General features: G+C 38.9%; 2 protein-coding genes and 1 non-coding gene across 3 annotated transcripts in view; all 3 read right to left on the reverse strand.

Moving 5' to 3' along the window:
• The window catches only part of LOC145768108 (ATP-dependent translocase ABCB1-like), a 32,477-nt gene extending 28,212 nt beyond the window's left edge, over positions 1-4,265 (reverse strand). Inside the window, exon 1 of the mRNA XM_082579579.1 lies at positions 4,178-4,265. Coding sequence (XP_082435705.1) covers positions 4,178-4,203 — 26 coding nt within the window. The 5' untranslated portion in view covers positions 4,204-4,265. The remainder of the gene's footprint in view (positions 1-4,177) is intronic.
• Positions 516-617, reverse strand: LOC145769714 (U6 spliceosomal RNA). The gene has a single exon (XR_014289041.1). It is a non-coding gene; the product is annotated as a U6 spliceosomal RNA (small nuclear RNA).
• Positions 4,266-8,495: 4,230 nt separating the features above from the next.
• The window catches only part of LOC145768387 (uncharacterized), a 61,178-nt gene continuing 50,409 nt past the window's right edge, over positions 8,496-19,264 (reverse strand). Inside the window, exons 44-56 of the mRNA XM_082579870.1 lie at positions 16,257-16,377; positions 15,646-15,792; positions 15,058-15,185; positions 14,348-14,558; positions 13,562-13,651; positions 13,225-13,386; positions 12,855-13,025; positions 12,251-12,388; positions 11,448-11,588; positions 10,758-10,907; positions 10,104-10,268; positions 9,289-9,473; positions 8,496-8,601 (exon numbers count right to left, since the gene is read on the reverse strand). Of these exons, the coding sequence (XP_082435996.1) occupies positions 8,560-8,601; positions 9,289-9,473; positions 10,104-10,268; positions 10,758-10,907; positions 11,448-11,588; positions 12,251-12,388; positions 12,855-13,025; positions 13,225-13,386; positions 13,562-13,651; positions 14,348-14,558; positions 15,058-15,185; positions 15,646-15,792; positions 16,257-16,377 (1,851 nt within the window). The 3' untranslated portion in view covers positions 8,496-8,559. The remainder of the gene's footprint in view (positions 8,602-9,288; positions 9,474-10,103; positions 10,269-10,757; positions 10,908-11,447; positions 11,589-12,250; positions 12,389-12,854; positions 13,026-13,224; positions 13,387-13,561; positions 13,652-14,347; positions 14,559-15,057; positions 15,186-15,645; positions 15,793-16,256; positions 16,378-19,264) is intronic.

Below are 19,264 nucleotides of genomic sequence, written 5' to 3' on the forward strand. Positions count from 1 at the left end.
CACCAAATGGCGGCACGCGGGCCGCATGCGGCCCGCGAAAGGTATCAGCGTACAAGTATAACCAAAAATACTTTTCTTGAGGGAGTTAAAGAGCACGAAGGCAAAAAATACTTTCCTGGAAGCATATTTTCGCATTGCATACGATTCCACCGACCGACCAATCAGATTATAGTTCTAGGTGGGGGTTACTTAAAGTTATTCCAATGCGATGTCCAGCCACACTGTCCCAGTTGTTGATTAAAACGTCTGTTTTCGAATTTTGAAATTCTCTGTGAGCATAGGGTTGCTTATTTTAAGTTTGCAATTGTCATGTAAACACTAGTGCGAGTTTCACCGTTATTGTGTTTCACGAGCAGTGTTCTCTTTATGCAAGTTTTTGTTGACAAAATGGGTCGGTGTGCCAACTCAATTTATAATAAATTGGCAATATATTACATATAAATTTAGAGACTTTTTCTGATTGTATTATGAAAATATTTAGCTTAGTAGGCCTACTGCAAAACTTTTTTTTTTTAAGAAATATGGAACGCTTCACGATTTTGCGTGTCATCTTTGCGCAGGAGCCATGCTAATCTGTATCGTTCCAATTATAGTATATGTACTGCCGAAGCAAGTACTGCAAAATGTTGTTAATCAACAAATTCTTGCCACGCTGATGAGCACCGTAAGTGACAGTTGTCTATAATAAAAGAAAGACGGTTTTATAGACTTTCACGAAAAGGATGAAAAACCAACTCATTGCTTTTTTGAGGGAAGGCTGTTCATAAATTACGATTTTTTTGGTGATTTCCACAAGCGTTTGTTTCATGGTACCTGGTGTGATGATGTCTAGTTTAGCGTTGGTGGTGCCTTCAACATTTAGTTGCAGAATGGTCACTCCTTGACCTACAACAGCTGGTGCCGTTCGCCCTGACAAGGGCGCTGTGCTTGGTCTGGGAGTGCCATTCTGATGATTGTTCTTCCGCATAACTTTATAGCGACAGTTGTAGCAAGTTTAGTTTCCCAAAGTGGGTACTTGCGGGGGCGGCCAGGTGGAGGTACCTGCTTTCTTCGGCAGAGAGTGCTGCTTGTGAGTGTGGTGAAATGCAGACGGCAGCACACATTATCAAGGATTGCCGGCTATACAGACCTCCTCATGGTATGGAAGGCCTAGTTTCCATCGATGACGACACCAGGCAGTGGTTAACCAACGGATGCCCTGACATATAGCGACAACACGAGAGAAGAGAAGATGGTACCTGGTTTCTTTTTCCCTGTTATTGGAGCCTATTTTTCGCTGATATGTTTGCAGGTCACTATTGTTGCCTGTATTGCGATGTGTCAAACATTTCCTTGTTTACTGAAACTGTTAATTGCAAGATATCTTTTGCGAAGCGAAGTAACAACACCACTCTTGCTTGGCGATGAATATTCTGATGAAACCGCTCGCCTCGCTATAAGTGCACAAAACAAGTGGCCTCTATTTATTAGGCATTGTTAAAAAAGTCAAAAGTGTTGTAAAAGGAGCTTGGCCTGGCAGTAGCGTTGTTCGATTAATTTTGTTGCTACGGTATTCTAACATAAATATGAACAACATGTAACGCTGGATACTGGGTACGAAATGCGTTCTTTTCTAGCATAAGAGTCAACCTACCTAACATTTTATTAGTGCGCCCGCCACAGCTCTCCTTAGTGCCAAAGTGGCCCGCATGCAAAAAAGGTTGGTGACCCCTGCACTAGAACATGTCGATCTTTACTTGTGTTAACTGCTTATTTTAATGAATTCAAAATCTTTTAGCGATAAGCCATAGGCTATAAACAAGCGTCGCTGGAGTTTGTCTACTGAAGATCATTATCTTTTTATGCAAAACTTGTTGTAGGTGAATGTCTCTACTAAGGGGAGAAGATTGGCTAATGTCAGTATAGCTACAGTTTTTTGGCCTTGACAAATTGATCTTTTTCTTCAGAAGGAACCTTTATCAAGGTCACAAGGAAAATTATTCGTGATTGCAATTTTTTTTACAGTGTTGCCATCTCAAAAGAAGTGACATCTAGACCTACTAATCAGATAAAATTATAAGTTTTCAATGAAATTGTTAGGTATTGTACAACCTTTTTTGGAGAACGTATCCCCCACACACACTCTTGTCACGAGGGTGCAAAGTGTGAGAAATGGACCCCCTTTTCCCAGCTCCCGTTCAAACGAAAGTGCCAATGATTGTAAGTACAGAAATGAAGCAATGAAGCTGATCGAAGTCACGTGGCGATGTCGCGATGGTGGATTGATTTTGCAAAAGTAGACTATTTCGCAAGCTAGGTAGTTCTAAACGATTTATATATTTCAAAATTCTTAAACCAGTCACCAGTAAGCTACAACCTTTCAGGTATTTGTGAGAAAGATATCTTCAAAAAATAAACACCTGAAGCCAAAAAAAGGGTCACAAGAAGAAGGTACAAGATTTATCATCGCTGTAGTATCATGTGGGATTGTAGGATTGCGTCACTGTGACGTGATGTTTGCGATCTGAAGGTGTGCGCTGCGTGGTTAAAGATTAAGCAGAGAACAAGGCATGAGTCCGCAATTCTTGTGTCTATCTTGAAGTGTTTACATTAAGTATCTTGCCAAGACACAGCCAGTTGCTTTAAGTGATCGTCGAACCCAGAACCTTTCGAACGTCGGTGAATGCTCTTACTACTGAATCACTTTGCTGACATTGTGACGCAAACAAAGTCAGGTTTAACTCTCAATAAACGAATGAGTAAAGTGGAAGATCACTTCGCTTTATGGCAACAAACGTCAATTGTATAGATCTAGAAATCACTTCAGGATCATTCTGCCATAAGGCACGCTGGTGGTAAATTAAACGCACGGTTTTTGCAGCGCGACCATATTATCTCCCAAGCGCATCCTCATTCAAGTAGTGCATTAGCGGTACAATTTCATAATTATTTTTTATTTTCTAGTATGGCGCAGAACTCACATTGACTGGAATAAGTGACATAACCCAGAGAGCAAATCATCCGTCCAAATCAACGTCTCCAGACGTTGAATCAAAGTAAAAAAAGTTAATGTGCTGCCTATAAAACAACATCCGTCTTGACACGGGTCGGCATTGCTGGCACGGTAGATAGGCTGCACACCTTCACGGGCTCAATTCGAATAAAAATATCGCACTGCCGTGTACATGGACACAGCATGTTCACATTCCAGTAAACTGAACGCATCAGTGCATAGGAATGCACAAACAAGTGAAGTTAAAATTTACAACTTGCAAAAAAACATTTTGCATAATCACGCTCACTTCAGTCTGATAGTGATCTTCGCTTATCTAATAAGCCCTTTCTGATTCTATAATTGTATACTGGCTTGCACAACATAGTGAGGATAAGTGCGGTACGAATGTGATGACATCGCAAACCTGATATAAAATTGAAATTGAACCATGTCGCTTAAAGACTTTAGCTGTTATTTTAGCAACATACAACTGAAAAAAATCCGATCTTTATACATTGATAAAGCTTTGGTGAAGAGTTTGCTTTGTTGAACCATAGACAAACAAAACAAAGTAACCTTAGCGAGTTTAACATGTTGCATTGCACAGAGATATAACATAATTAAAAAAATCAATTAAAACGTTTTCGACACGTACGTGTGTCCTCATCAGAAATTACTTAAATCTGCAATATACATAAAATGAAAATCCTAAGATAAATCTGACTACACTATGCATTTTAACTGTAACGACACTCCGGACTGAAACGCACAAACTGAACAAGTGATACAAGAATGATTACGAGTAAATTATACGGCGGGAGAATTACCGAATAATTTATATGGAGTAATTAATAAAATTTTTATTCCATGTAGACTTTGCAACTGTTTTTCACCACTTGAAGTCTGACTCTGGTATTATTGCAACATTAAGCATGGCGCTCTTTGTGATTTGAAGTTACCTTTTCTGTTTCACTCACAACAAAGAATTCATCTAGTATCTTGGATCGAAAACAAAACGGTATGAAATAATTGTTCTGCAAGTCTACGACTGGCCGCTGTTCTTACATGGACGGTCGCTAAAAATGAAACCTAGATCGAAAACACAAATACAAGCAATTAGAACACTACTAAACACATGATTGAGCTACTAATAGACTGCTGCGCTGAAAACAACTTTTAGCAAACAAATATATACAGACTTACCCATCAACATGCTTCTTCCCTTTCATATTCACGGATTTAAATCAGATTGACTGATAAATCAAGTCGTTTGCAGACTAACAACAAACTTTGCTGAGAAATGGACACGCTCTTTGCGTTCAAATAACAATGCTGTGACACGTCACGCGATGCATGGAGCAAATCACCATGACGCTAAATAATGATGTCACGTTTTTTAGTCATGTGCTTAATCTGGTCTTACGTTACTTGATGAAAATTTATTCGGCTTTTACACATGCGATTGCCATTAAAAAAGCATTTAAATTTTCATTGCTTTATTGCTGCCACCTGGCGGTGCACCACTAAAGTGTTTGGCAGGCTCTAGTGCAGTGGTTCCCAACCTTTTTGTTGTCACGGACCCCTTTAGACAAATTATTAATTCTGCGGACCCCTACCTAAATTTTGCCTGAAACTCAATTAACATACTATTAACTATTGTAATAATTACGCTACTCAACTACTGTACTGTGTCATATTGCATTGCCACCATGACTCCTGCGGCAAATATCAGGTTAAACAGTTGCTCAAATAGGAAAATGAATGAATTGTTCAAGAAATGTCAGCAGCATTTGAATATTAAGGTGACCCAAAGTGCCATGCTGAAACTTTTTCAACGTAAGCAAATTTAATGAGAGGGCTGGTGTTGCCTTTCCTGAACTAAACGACTGAACTGTGGTTGAGTTTTTGACAATGCAACACGCATGTCATCTTCAACGTCCAGGCGATTTCGATGTTTAGTTTTTATTGTAACAAGATCTGAGAATCCTGCCTCGCAAAGGTAGCCTAAGTGGTTATGAATGGTAACAAAACAATAATCGCTTGCTTTGTCAAGAATGGATAGGTTTGCAGTTGTGAGCACCAAAATTCTTTAACAGTTTTTGAATGAAATTCAATGCGTAATAACATTTTTTGATCTCAAATCAATTAGGTCATCTTTGCTGAGATCGTCATCGCTAATATTGTTCAAGTCAAAAAGAAAAGGATTTCGAATCCATGTTTTAATTCAGTTCGGCAGGTGTTCTAAATTAAAATAACGTTGAAATGAGATTTGCAGGGTTTCAATGTGTGCGCAAAATTTTTCTTTCATGGAGATTAAAAGAATAGCCTACATTCTTTTTGAGCTTCATTTATCAAGATAAGATCTTCTAACATTGGAAAGTTAGCGTAATTACCTGCTTCCAATCTGCGTTTCCAAACCAGCAACTTGGCTAAAAACGCTTTCAGTTTTTCAGCAGCATCAATTATTGTCACACCTGGTCCTTGAATGTCACGATTAACATTGTTAATATGACCGAAAATATCGGCTAAGTAGGCCATGTTGTATAGAAAACTGTTACTCTCAAACAATTTTGAGAGGGGACTTCCTTTTGCTTTCAAAAGAGTTGATACCTCATTTTTTTAGCTGCTGCAGTCGTTTTAAAACTTTTCTAGATAACCAACGTAGACCTCAAAATGATACAAAAGTACTTCGTAATCTGACCCTACTTCTTGACAGAGCGCTTTAAAAGTACGGTGGTTTACAGCTCTGCTTTTGATGAAATTGACGACTTTCACGCAATTCGTCAGAATTTCTTTGAAACTTGCTGGTAAAGTTTTTGCAGCTAAGGCGTAGGCTACCTGTGCAAGAAGCAATGGGTAATAACCATTCGATGAGCTTCGTTTTTTACTAAAGCAGCATATCCGGATTTGTTCCCAAGCATAGCTGGTGCTCCATCCGTGCATATAGAACAAAGTTTTTTTCCAAACACATCAAGGTAATCACGGACCCCCAAATGCTTTCTCACGGACCCCCAAGGGGTCCGCGAACCCCAAGTTGGGAACCACTGGTCTAGTGGGAAGCAAACGCTGACCCATTAATTGCGTACTGCAGCCCAAGCTCTTTTCCGTTCCTCCCTCCACACAATCCTGTGCACCTGTTCAGTGCCGCAGTGTTAAATGCCACAACATTGGAATGAACTGAGCATTGTGATAATAATAATGTTTATTTATTCTCTGTCGTTATTGTATGTTTATTTATTGTCGCTCTACAACAGCTAAGGTCTTTTAGAGAAAGAGCTCATTTTTTTTTTGTATCACGTTTAGGACGTCATCACATTAGTAGGCTACCCGACTTATTCTCACTGCGTTATGCAAGAAAGAACACAATCAGTACCGTTTTTAAAGTCTCCAGTATGACCCGACCTGGAATCGATCTCAGAACTATCAGTACTAGACCGAAGGCGAAACCACTCGGCCTCCGAGTTGGTAACGTTTTGCGCAAGACTTGTGCGAGCTTAACAATACAGTGAAGATTAAGATGCTCTGACAAAGGTTCTTAGAGGTGAATTGCTTGACTAGACTTAAGGGAGAGTGGGGCTAGTTTGAACAGGGCAAGTTTAAACACTGCTAATAGCTCCTCTCCGAAAGTAAACATATCGAAGCTCTGTTGCTCTATCTATGCTTGCATAGTTACCGAGTACCAGCAACGATTTTAGTCGAAATAGATTGATCATGCAACTTTCTAAAAAGTAATGACTGTTTTGGGGGGGTAAAAGTAAACTTTTTATTTTTTGCTTGTAGTGTTGTAACGCAGTCTGCAGTAAAATTATTTAAAGTTTCTTTGCAGTTTAAAAAATACCTACTCACTGACTTTCAGATAGCCTGTCACTTGAACTGATAGCTATAGTTAGCTTGGTAGTGAAATTTAAATAAGTGTCCACTGGATGCTGTGGGGGCAAGTTTAAACGTGGTGTTTAAACTTGCCCCATCAAATTTTCTAAACCGTTTTTGTGTTATTAATTGTTTATTGAATTGTTTTTCTTAACTTAAATTTACATTCAGGTTGTTTTAGTTGAAAGAATTATGAGAACTTTAAAGAGAAAGACAGATAGGGGCATATCCACCAGTGTTTGTGTGGCCGGGAGTTCTCTAGAAACTGATGACTTTTCTCCCTTTAGGATAATGCCTATGCCAAAAGCTCCAACAAGGCAAAATGCAGGAAAAAGAAGAGCAGCAATCTTGACAGATACCCCGGAAAAATAAAAACTTGAAGAAGAGCTAAAAGGAAGAAAAAGAAAACCAACAAAACCATCGAAAAGAAGGCTGGGATATCTAACAAAGGAAACAACCAAACGTGAAGAGATGTGGTTCTGCCTGGTGTGCAGCGAGCCGTATACGAACAGCCGTCCTGGTGAAGAGTGGGTAAGGTGTAATGGATGTCTTCAATGGGCACACCAAGACTGCACAGAAGAACTCCCAGACCATGTATGCCATAACTGTGCCACTGATTCTGAGTGAAAAGATGCGATGAGACACTTGATTGATATGAGACTGTAATTCGACTTGTGGCCGGATTTTCTTGATTTTCTGTTAATATTTGTGTTGTTTTTTCGATACACCTTGTTCTTTTTCTGTTTGTTCTGATCTAAACTGCGAAACTGCATTATAACAAGAAGTTATCCAGTTGGTAATGGCTATTCTTATGATTTTTAAACTTACCCCTTGCGTGTTTAAAGTTACCCGCACACGGGGTAAGTTTAAACACTTGAAAAATATTTTGTATTTCAGTATAAAATCTAAACTGTAAAAAAGTTTTCAATTTTTTTTTTGCGAGGTATCTACAAATGTTATAGGTATGCAACAAAGCTAAAACAACTGTATTTCATAAACAAACATGACTGTAAGACTAAATAACGTAAAAAGTGTTCAAACTAGCCCCACCCTCCCCTATTCTTGTGTAAATTTACAGAGGTAAACGTTTTGATTTAAAATAAGCTTGCTTACGCGTAGATTTTCAGAACGTACAATGACACGCCTAGCCTTTCAATCTGATGGTGAGGGCAAAGCTTTTATCAAAATGCACAAAACTAAACAGAGTGTGCATTTACTTTTGAAGCAACTTGTCTTTGTCATAACATGAAAATTAGTCCATTCGGAAACACTAATAATTGTTAAATTAACTTGCGTTTTTGTGCTTGCTGAAAAACTTATTTCCAATCCTTGTTTTGAAGTTATTCCACTTATGTCTTTAAGAAGTCCAAGCTTTCTCACTTGCTAGTATGACTACGGTAGCCTACCTGTAGATATAAAAGCTTCGATTCACTTTCTAAATATCAAGTTCGCAGAGTTTCGAACCATATTCCTTTAATCCCATTGCAAATCTGTTGATCCATGGTCCAGAATGTAATTTCTCTGTGTCATGTTCAGCATTTTTTTCGTTGAAGCTATAGTCATCGGCTGGTCACCAGAAGTTTCTCAAATCGCATAATTAAGTGAGCAGTAACTTTTCGATCAATGAACAAGTCGCAGAACAAATGCGCAATATGTCACAGTAAAATTTATTTTCGTCAACATTACGTCATAAGACACGTTGCAGTAAAATTGCGTCAAGCGTCAAACTCGTTCGTGGTTTCCAAGGTTACAGACTCCTGCAAAATATATTTAAAAGACATTTTTGTTCATGATATGATCGGTCATATGAATTATGATGCAGCACATGATGGGGCACTAAGATAGGCCTAACAATTTTTTTCTACACCAGCTGGTAGAATAGTTTTCCTTTTGTCTCACTGCCATAGAAAAAAAACTACAGCTCTTTATAAGAGCAGGTCCGATGAAAGAATAATTTAGGCCCGATACCAATGAGAACCTGGGCCCCCAAATCAAGACACCTCTATGAAAAACGCACTAAGTACATCCAAAGAATACTACTTAGTTTCTTCAAAATCCCGGCCCGTAAAATCATGCTAGACCCGGGTCCAAAAGTGTCCTTTGGACTCCCTGTCCCTATTGCATGAGACTATCGATATGTGAAAGGTGTGAAGGACACATATGGGACGTTAAAGGCACAGCACAAAGAAAGAAATGAAGATGATCGTCAAGATACAATACTCAACGCAACCCAAGCTCATGCTCATTTCAATCTGAAGTAGCCAACAAAAGATTGTTATCACTAAATTTTGAATCTGCATACAAGCTAGCATTCACCTCAGATTGCAATTCCAAATATACAGTATGAATTGGAATCATAAGATGAGTGGAATAGATGTAAGACGTAATGTTGATGTAATCTGGGCCAATTTTCTGTTTATTTGTCATAATCACAAAATACTTACCTTGTTATATGTTATTGGGTTATCGAATCCTGAAACGGTGCTTGGCTGTTTCGTGGAAGTCGAAATTGACGGAATTTTGATGTCACCACGTTTGTAAATATAAACCCCGACACCGGCCCCAACTGCTACGAACAAGACTGCGATGATGATCCCTGCAATGGCCCCACCATCTAGACCCCCTCCTCCTGTAAAGTAAAGTGTCATCACCATACAACAACAAAACAACTGTGACAAGTAAACGAAATCCAATAGTCTGTCGAAAACAATGTTTAATAGCTGCATTGTCACGTCATAAGGTGACATGAAAGTGAGCATGAGTCATCACATTAATCTCGATAACTGTTGAAATAAAATAATCTAGAAACTGAGGCATTTACAAAAAAAACAAAAACAGAAACATTTAATATAATCATCACATCTAGGTTGGACATAAGCTGATCAACTTAAATCTGCAGCACAACAGCCTTGCCAAATGAAGGATAGGCAAACATTAAGAAATGTTGACTCCAGATCTAGATGGAGTTCTCATCACCAAGCATTTTGTTGATGGTTAAACTACGAAAACTTTCTGTTGTGTCATAACTACACGCATCTCTTTGAAAAAGTTGATGGACGTGGGAAATATTAATACGATTGATCGATTGTAAAATCTTCATCGTAGCACTAGCAACCTGGCCTCTTTGAAAGTTCAATCGTGGCACTTTCGCACTGCCGTGTCTACATTCAAAGGTGGGCGCTTGTCCATAAAGCTCCTGCGGATGAAAATGACGAAACCAATTAAACCGACGCGACGCAATCCAACTAGAGTATCGAACCTGAAGGCAACGTTTCTTTGGTCGGTCCGGTTGTTGTCTTGACTGTTGTGGTGGTCTGGACGTTGTTGTTGGTTGTAGTGACTACCCCAGGGTTTGTAGGGGGATTGGGGCCTCCTTTCGTGGTCGTAGTTGGAAAAGGGTCCGGAGGTTTAGTGCTAGGGTTCGCTAAAAAAAGACTCGAATTACAACTTGTAGTGTACATTACACGATTTATGATATCATACAGCTGCAATTTACACTAATCTGATTATGATATTTTACAGTAGTAGTAGCCTATACTTAAATTGTGGTAGGTTATGCATCAGTTTTACAGTTCTAGTATACAGTATACATCATTTTGTGGTATCAACTGGTAGTAGTTCACACCAGGTAGGCCTATGGTGTACTGTACACCAGTTGTGGCAAGCACCAGTCGCAGCATGCATCAGTTGTAGGTTAGTATATACCAGTTGTAGTATAAACCAGTTGTAATTAACCAATTATGGTAGCCTATAGATTACCTGTAACGCAATTTTTATAGTGTATAGGCTACACCAGTGATAGTTCCAAAAGTTGTAGGCTACAGCAGTGTAGCCTACATCGGATCGGTCACTGACCATAGGGCACAAAAGTTCTACTTTTGAAAATTTTGCTCCTAAACACAACTCTACTTACTGACGCAGCATCTTCTCTCCGCGGGACCACCGCACTTTCCAGACTCGTACACCTTTGAGGAGCAATAGTTACTGTCATACTGGCACACACCATACCCCCCGCTCTCGCACTGAGAATCTCCAGATTCCCAAACGTTAACTTGGTCTTGACCTGAAAAATTAATGATCTTGTCATAATTGATATTAACTTTAATTGTGTGAAAATCATTAATGCATGAAAGGTACTGGTAATATTTGGTCGTGTTTTATCTACTCTTTCTAAACAAGGATTACTTTTTTTATTTTTTTATCATTGCTATAAATGCATCCAATACATGAAATCATTATTTCTAATTTAGTATCACTGTCGTGGAAAAGAAAGAACACAATGTTTACTTGTAATGTTTTTCATGATTGGATCTGAAATTAAACCCTTGTGTACAAACCCATCGTAATGAATTTTTCCATTTCAAATCCCGCCTGAACGAACACCTTAGCTCGATAAAGATTCGTCTTTACTCATCAACAACAGTGCCGCGACGACTGTAAATTCACGATAACTTCCAAAGAGGAGCATCAGAGGCTTTCATAGATGCCAAAAGTTAGATATATCTTTCAAGAAAGAAATACACAACACTGTGGAAATAATCTATAACTAAAAAAGCCATCTGCCAATAATGGCATTGCAAGTTAATGATGAAACCCAACTTACATTCTGCGTCATCAGGATCGCAATTAAAGCAGCATTTATTTTCTGTCCCCTGACTACAAAGGCTGGCCTCGTATCCAAGATCGCACACATTGTATCGATAATCCTTGCAACTTCCTCCTTTGTCTATGCATGCTGCATCAGCTGTCAATCAAATATATTTCAACCAATCATGTAAACTCGTGGTTAACGATTACCGTTGAATCTTGTTAGAAAGCACCTGACCATATTGCTGCAGTAAACCTAGGCCTATACATAAACGTCACGCTAGCACAACCAAGTGACCTCAATAAAATCAATACTAAACGTCAAAACAAACGTTTTCATCAAACTATATTTCAGCGTCTAATCAGTCATGATTTTGAACAATTGTGCATTGCAAGCGATCGACTCAAGAACGAACAAATTAAACAACAGCATGCATGCAGCGACTTCCAGACAGCCTGTGTAGGAAGAGTCATCAGTTGTGATCTGAGCAAGCGACGACTGAGCAAGCGACAACTGAGCTAGCAACCTTTCAGCAAGTGGCTGAAGTTGGTAAATGATGAAACTGAGTAAGTAACATCTGAGCAAGCCATAATTTGGCATGTCACATGTCAGTAAATTTAGTTTTGCAAGCGATGACCAAGCAAGTCCGACGTGAGCACGTAAATCTCATTTGCTGACTTGACAGCAGTTGAAATGTAATTGCTGAGTTGAAGCATGCTGAGTTGTCCGACGACCGTGTAGGAATGACATATACAAACAATTGACTTCTTGCAGAAAAAATCAAATCATTCACCACAAAAGGTAAAGGTTGGACCGACCTCTTGAATAAAAGCAGGTGTGTGGACCAAGCCCAGATTCATCCCAACAGCACCCTCTAGTGATACACTCATAGTTACTGATGCCATCATATCCGCAATCAGCCCGTTCGTCTTCAGGAAAATTGCAAGTGGAATAACCTGGAAAGGGATACCATTGTCAGCGCATCAAGAATTATGCTTATTTTTGCCATTAATATATTGCACAAGAAAAAGAAGGATCAGTAACAGTGTAACACCATGCGATATAACAGGTCGATATAATCGGATTTTAAATTGCAATAAAAGTTTATGCGACTATGTAAATTAATTATGCCAAGCATTTAAGTTATTATTATTTTGGTGTCTAGAGCTTTAAATCGCAAAACGTCACAAAAATTGTATTCAACGTTTCCAATAACGAAGCACTTCCAATAGCCTACATCGTGATTAGAACTTATAAATAAATATGCTATACGTAAAATGCCAAAAATTTAGTGATAGAAGGAATAAATCATTGAGTAAAACTTTAATATTTGTCTAGTGATTGAATGCCACTGAGCTGTTATTTCAACAACAATACTTCATCTAGTTCATTTGCCAACATTGGATAGCAATCCACACTTACTTTTATGCTTTTTACAAATGTATCCCTTCTGCACATTGCAATCCATGTCATTCCATCCGCCATTGGTGTACAGCTCCACACAGGCCTCGTTCGCGTCACCTGCGTCGTTTGGTTCACTGGCGGCCCAGTTTGTGTAGTCAAGCCCGGTCTTGTCGATCCATTCCCAGCCGCCTACGCCACGAAACAAGTGTTGAAACGTCAAGATGACGTCATTATGACGTGCGCATTTGTTGATTACAATTATTCTTACTATGATGGAACTAAAGATAGACGAAAACAACACATACGATGGTATCTAGACATTAAATCGTGTTCAGATCACAAAACAAACACGTAAAAGATTAAATTATTTAAAGTTAAAACAACCAACCCCATCCATTCCTATAGAGGCCAAGCCAAACGTTCTTCTGATCCGTCCAACTTATGAAGGCCTTGTTTTCGTAGTCACTGTGGACACTGGCCAGGTAGCCCATCTGAGATTGGCATTGTTTGTCCGCGTCGCCCCACGTCCGTATGTCCAAGTCAGTGTGTCCTGGTCAGAAACATGATACTGACCACACCTCATAAGTTGATACTAATGAGAATTGACTGACATAAAAGCTACTGTACAATGTAGGCTATATACGCTGCACAGGCTGTAGAAAATAGCAGCCTAAATATATTCGTTTATGGAATCAAAACTTTTTATGAAGATTCTACATACCCACCTGGGTTAACTTTGTAACAATAATCACCCAGCATAGCCCACCCTCCTTCGCACGTCCCTTCAATACTCGGATCGGGGGTTGGCATGGTTACTAGACATAAAGTGAAGGTTGCTTTTACTCGGATTATTACAATTCATCTCTACAGAACTTTTCACGTATATGCACCATAGTGGGAAGCAAGGTGGTAATAAGAACGACATAGTTTACGTGAGTGGTCGCTGTAGCTAAAGTAGCTACTGTAAATTTGTTTATTCTTTATCATGTTCACGACGTGAACATGTTGGTATTCAACTTACCTTTACTGATTTACTAAAAATACACAATCGGTTTGAAAAGACTCTGTTATGATTTCGCCTGAAATCAAATCAACTCCTATCAGAGGCAGAGGCAAAAATACTAATCTGATTGTTAAAACATGGAGTAGCCTACATTTTGTGGCGGGGTTTCACAAATCATTACAATGGAGTTGTATGAAGATGTAAAAACTAACACCACTGCACAACGTTTACAAGAATGCGTTTAGTTGGTAAAAAATCCCTGATTGCAAGCAACTTCAACCAACTACTGATCTAAGTGGACTAGGAACATTCAGAAGAATACTTCGTTGTGATTCTTTTGTAACGCAGTATTTACTGGCACAGACAAATATATAAAAACAAAGCACACGAAAATAAAATTTTAAAGTCTATATATTAATGATCAAAATTGTATTTTTACGCACACTGCTTTTCAAAAGAAAGATAGACTACATTCTGAGAACATTTTATGAAAAATACAGTAGCTCACATGTCTCATATTTGCAGACGAAAGGCAATTTAGTTTGTGTACACGACGTCTGATATCCATCTGTGTTGGACAAGCCCCATGTCCCATATTTGTTTATGACGATACATCCTTTAGATCCAGGTGGGGTTTGGGGCTCATTCGTTCCCCAAGCTGTGTACACAACAGGGGATTGGTCCACCCACTTGTAGCTGGTGGCTCCAGATGTTTGATTCTGCAAAAATTGATATTTTTCTAACTTTTACCTGAGCAATTGCACACACGTTGTCTTTGGATATTTAACTCATGAAGGCACCAAATACAGTGTGATGTATATTTTAAAGCTACTCGAGGGAGAAAAGTCCTGGTTTGACGTCTATCGAGTATGTCATGTTTTTTTCCAAGATACAGCTACCTGCTCTTGGCGGGTCTTGAACCGACAACCTTTGAAGCGTTATTTAACTCCACCCCTCGGCCACATAACCGGCATCGCTTTCGCTGACACGTCACAACAGGCTACGTCTTTGATTCGAGATTTATAGCAGAAGATCGAACAGACCCTTAACGATCATGGGTTTGCATTATGAAGATGACAATGCTGTCAATGGCACTCTATTTCTTCTTTCAGTTGTCGTTCCCTGGGTTCAGGGGTCTATGCTTTGGCGAACCACAAGCAAAATTGTAAACCAGAATGCACAGAGCCGCAGCTAAGCATTCAATATTTGGTCGCTTACGTATTGGTAGTAAAGACCAATCCACATATCTTCGAAGGGGGTTGTGGAATCCTCTTGTGGCCAGAAAAGAGTCATCAGAGCGTTGTTTTCATAAACGTTCCAGATGCTCGCCAACTCCATTGGAAAACCTGAAAAACATGCGCGATAATGTTTTTGGAAGTGAAACTCTTTAAGATTATGATGTTGCTTGCAGATTAAAATCTCTCGGATCGTTTTTATCAAAGTGATTGGCCACAAATCAAACCTTGAATCTTTTAACGTGAACACTGAGTATTTAAGACGTTACTTTCGCAAAGAATGCGACTGACAGCGACTGATATCATCGATTTTTTATCTTTGAACTGAGAAAGCTGGTTATGGAGAAGATAATGAACTGAGGAAATATTTGGTATTTCATCGATACTTTTGGAATTTCGATTCTTGAAATGTGCGAAAGAGAGGAGTTGTTATCGATACATTAAGTTCTCATCATTCCGATGTTTTTTGCTAATCAAGCTATTTTCGTGATGATTCGGCATAGCACGCAGAAATAGTTAGGCCTATCTACAATTGGATTACGAAGAAGCTTACATTAGAAAAGAAACTTACCCGAGCTACTTCCATCGCTGTGACATTTAGTTTTTGCGTCTTCCCACGTCAAATATTCAGAGGGGTTCGAATATATTTTGTAGCAGCCAGTGTCCCATTGAACAAAACCAAACCCACTTGGGCAAAGAGTGGAATCGCCTTGGTAGTCTGAAACCAAAATTTATTTGTTGATCTAAACGCAAACAAATGCAATTAGCGTAAGAGCATGGTCCTTTGAAGTGTCCGGCCAGGTTTGTCTTATTTTTCTTTGAAACATTAACGGTCTGAGTGGCTTGCAAAATGTGGCAGTATTGTGGAAAAGATAGCGATTGCTAAGGAAAAGTTAAAAGCGGTTGCTTGATGTTCATGTGTTGTTATGGCAACTTTGAGTTTGAGTAACTTGTATTTTGGACATGCTGCAAGTAGCCTACGAATTTTTTGCCACTTCCACACACTCAACTGGCTATTTGGTGAGACGTTTGTTCAATGCAGCCCAGCCAAGTCCAGCAGTTCAAACAACTTTATAAGTCAAATCAAACCAGGTCTTCACTGCTTCACAAACTGTCTTTGTTGTGAGCGTCAATAAAAAAGTTGTGTCGCGTTGAGGAAGCATTCTGTCGTCACAAACTAACCTGGGGGGAAGTCGGTATCTTTGGTTCTGGAGCAGTAGAAGGGCCGGATTTCGCTGCATTGGTTGTCGTTCCACTTCCCCGCGCTATTGGCGTTCCAGGCCAACTCGACACATTCCTCGACCTACGTCATCAAAGATTAGGTCAACATCGGGCGATTTCGTGCAACTTTTAACAATTATGTTAAAATATCAATAGCAGATTGGTTGAAATATGTTTATTCTCGCGCTGAGAAAGCATCTTTCAATGATTAAAGTGGAACTTCCGCATACGCGATTGGTTATATATAAACAATGGTTTAGGCATGTGGTAAAGGTTGGTTTTCCATACGACATCAACACAGAACATTCAGCTCAGCACAATCGGCAGGGCCGGATTTAGATAAAAATAACCCTAAGCTATTGTCCATTTCATAACTCCAACCTCCACCCTAACAGCCCTAAAGACGAGTATTTCAAACTACACCACTGATACCATAGTGAATTAGTAGTAATGGAGAAATATGTCCGCAATTTCGAGAGGGGGGGCAAATGAGTATTATCCTACACGTCAGTGCGCTCGGCTGCGTGGGGGATGTGGGGACCTCTCCCAGAAAATTAAAAAAAAAATGTTTTGACGTTGCGCATTCTGAGAGTACTTTCAGCCCAAACAATAGTAAAAATCTGTCCAAAGATGCTGCAACAGAGGGTAAAAGTTTATTTAAGTTACAAAAACCGAAACAGTTAAGAAATATATAGTGGTTAGTTCAATGGTAGGCTTTAGTTTTCCAAAAATTGCTTTTCGCAAAAAATACAGCAAGTAGGCAACTTATTTAATGTTCATATTAGTTGTAAGGTGTTGGCTACTTGTTTGCTTGGGATTATTGTTCTGATTATTTGTATCATTGCAAATTCTGACTCAATCAAGCAATAATAAATAGGATTTATTTTCCTGGAACAGCAGCCTCCATGGTCGAAATATGTAAGTTGTAGCTAGGCTTTGGTTTCGTCATCCATATGGATGTCGATACCAAAGTTTGTATTTTGATTTTAAACATTTTGTGAAACACTAGGCTACTGTAAAATAAAATAGGAAATTTTAGTCAAAGAATATAATTGACTAACATCGTTTGTTAAAAAGTAGCAGATAATTTTTTCAATTTTCTCAATGACTAAAACTTATTATCAGTCAAGCCATTTTCAAAGTAAGCAACCAGTTAAAACTGTAACCTTTAACCTGTGTCATATTTCCTTTCCAAAAAAACATACACACCAGAAATTTAATTTGCCTTACGACCTGTTTATAAATACTTACTTTATTTTATTAGAACTGGTTGCCAGAAAATTTCGCGTTATTACTAAGTGAACATTTCCCCAGATATACAGTATGAGAAAACCAACATGTAGGCAGTGATGGGCATTATCGGCGATAATTTATCGGCGATAACTATCGGCGATAAATTTTTATCGCCTATCGTTATCGCTTAATTATTTTTCAGTTATCGTTTATCGTTATCGCCAAAGGCAATATTTGATTATCGCCGATAATTAATCGCCGATAAATTTTATTTCGGATCAACACACAAGTGGAAAGAACATGAAAAGTAATATGTTTACTAGCCACCTAGTTCATGAAACTAAAATTATAACCAGTTCTTCTTCAGTGCCTGAAGTGTGTGTGCACAGGTCGTTGTCATGGGAGGGGCACGCCCCCTGCAGCGACGGCCCTGACAACACAATAATTTTTAGAGTTGCAAATTGCAATGAAATGCCTGCAACAAGTCTCTTGTTGTTTTGCTGCAATCGGCAATCGCGAGTGAATTTTACAATTAAAATGTAAGCGCACAGGCGGTACAGATTCCTTTGAAGCGAAGCGAAAGAAATTGGCAAGTGGTTTATGAAAGTGTCGCAATACGAGGCCGCTTTTACATCGGAAACATGGTCTTTCGCGCCACCATCACTGAAACAAGTCATTGCAGAATATGATATTGCTTGAAGCATTTGACATGCAGACCGACATCACACTTTTTGCATCTTGTAGAAGTTTTTGCATGACAATAGGCGCATCGAGTTGCGTGGTAAAATTATGCTGAATACAGTATAACCTTTCTCATTTACCTATGCTGCATAGCCGAGTGGTGAGAGCGCTGGAACGGCAATCGAAAGGGCAAGACACTGTCTTTCGCAGGACACTTAAAGGCACGCCTGAAGGTGGACATGAAGATTGGCTTCCTTGCCTTCCCGTCCACTTAATCTAAATCTTCAACCACCGGGCATAAGCCTGGATACGACGACGATTTACCTATGCGACATAGCCAACGCTCAATCAAATATTTTTATTCCCACTAATACAGTGCCTTATATTGTAATTTTTATCTCAACAACTCAGCTTTCTGCCATTGCTTTAATGATGGTGTTCACAAAGAAAACAGAAAAATGTATCTGAAATTATCAGTAAATTACGATAATTATGTTATTGTTTTTGAACAAACACGACTAATTTGACAAGCTTGATGGATTTCACAGTATGCACATTTTTACTACCAATAACGCTTAAGATTACTGATAAATTTTCAAGCATTTCGCGTTTTTTGGAATTTTTTCAATTATTGCTGACTTTGCTGTAAACAGCCCGTAGAAAGCAAAATACAAAGTTTGGAATTTTTTATGGTAGGCTATTTTCATTTGATTTACTTATTTTGCCTACTGCACGTCAGCGGCAGTGTAACTCAATTGATAAAAGCATCCAACTGGTATCTGAAGGTATAATTATAAGCACGGCGGTTACCTCAGTGGTTTGATTCTGGATCAAGAGGTTGAAGATTCGATACCTACTGCCGCTGTTGCGATTCTATTCATGCATAACTTACAAAAAGTTTTGTCCCTTTACAGTACATTATGTTCGATTTTTCGTCATGTTGATGAAAACAGTTCGTGCTGCATGAGATGGGGCAGCGCTAATCAAGAAATTTTTTTTTATCGTTATCGGACATTATCGGCGATAATTTATCGTTTATCGTTATCGCTTAACTT

The sequence above is a fragment of the Aplidium turbinatum genome, chromosome 4 (genome assembly GCF_918807975.1).
Source record: "Aplidium turbinatum chromosome 4, kaAplTurb1.1, whole genome shotgun sequence".
NCBI lineage: Eukaryota > Metazoa > Chordata > Ascidiacea > Aplousobranchia > Polyclinidae > Aplidium > Aplidium turbinatum.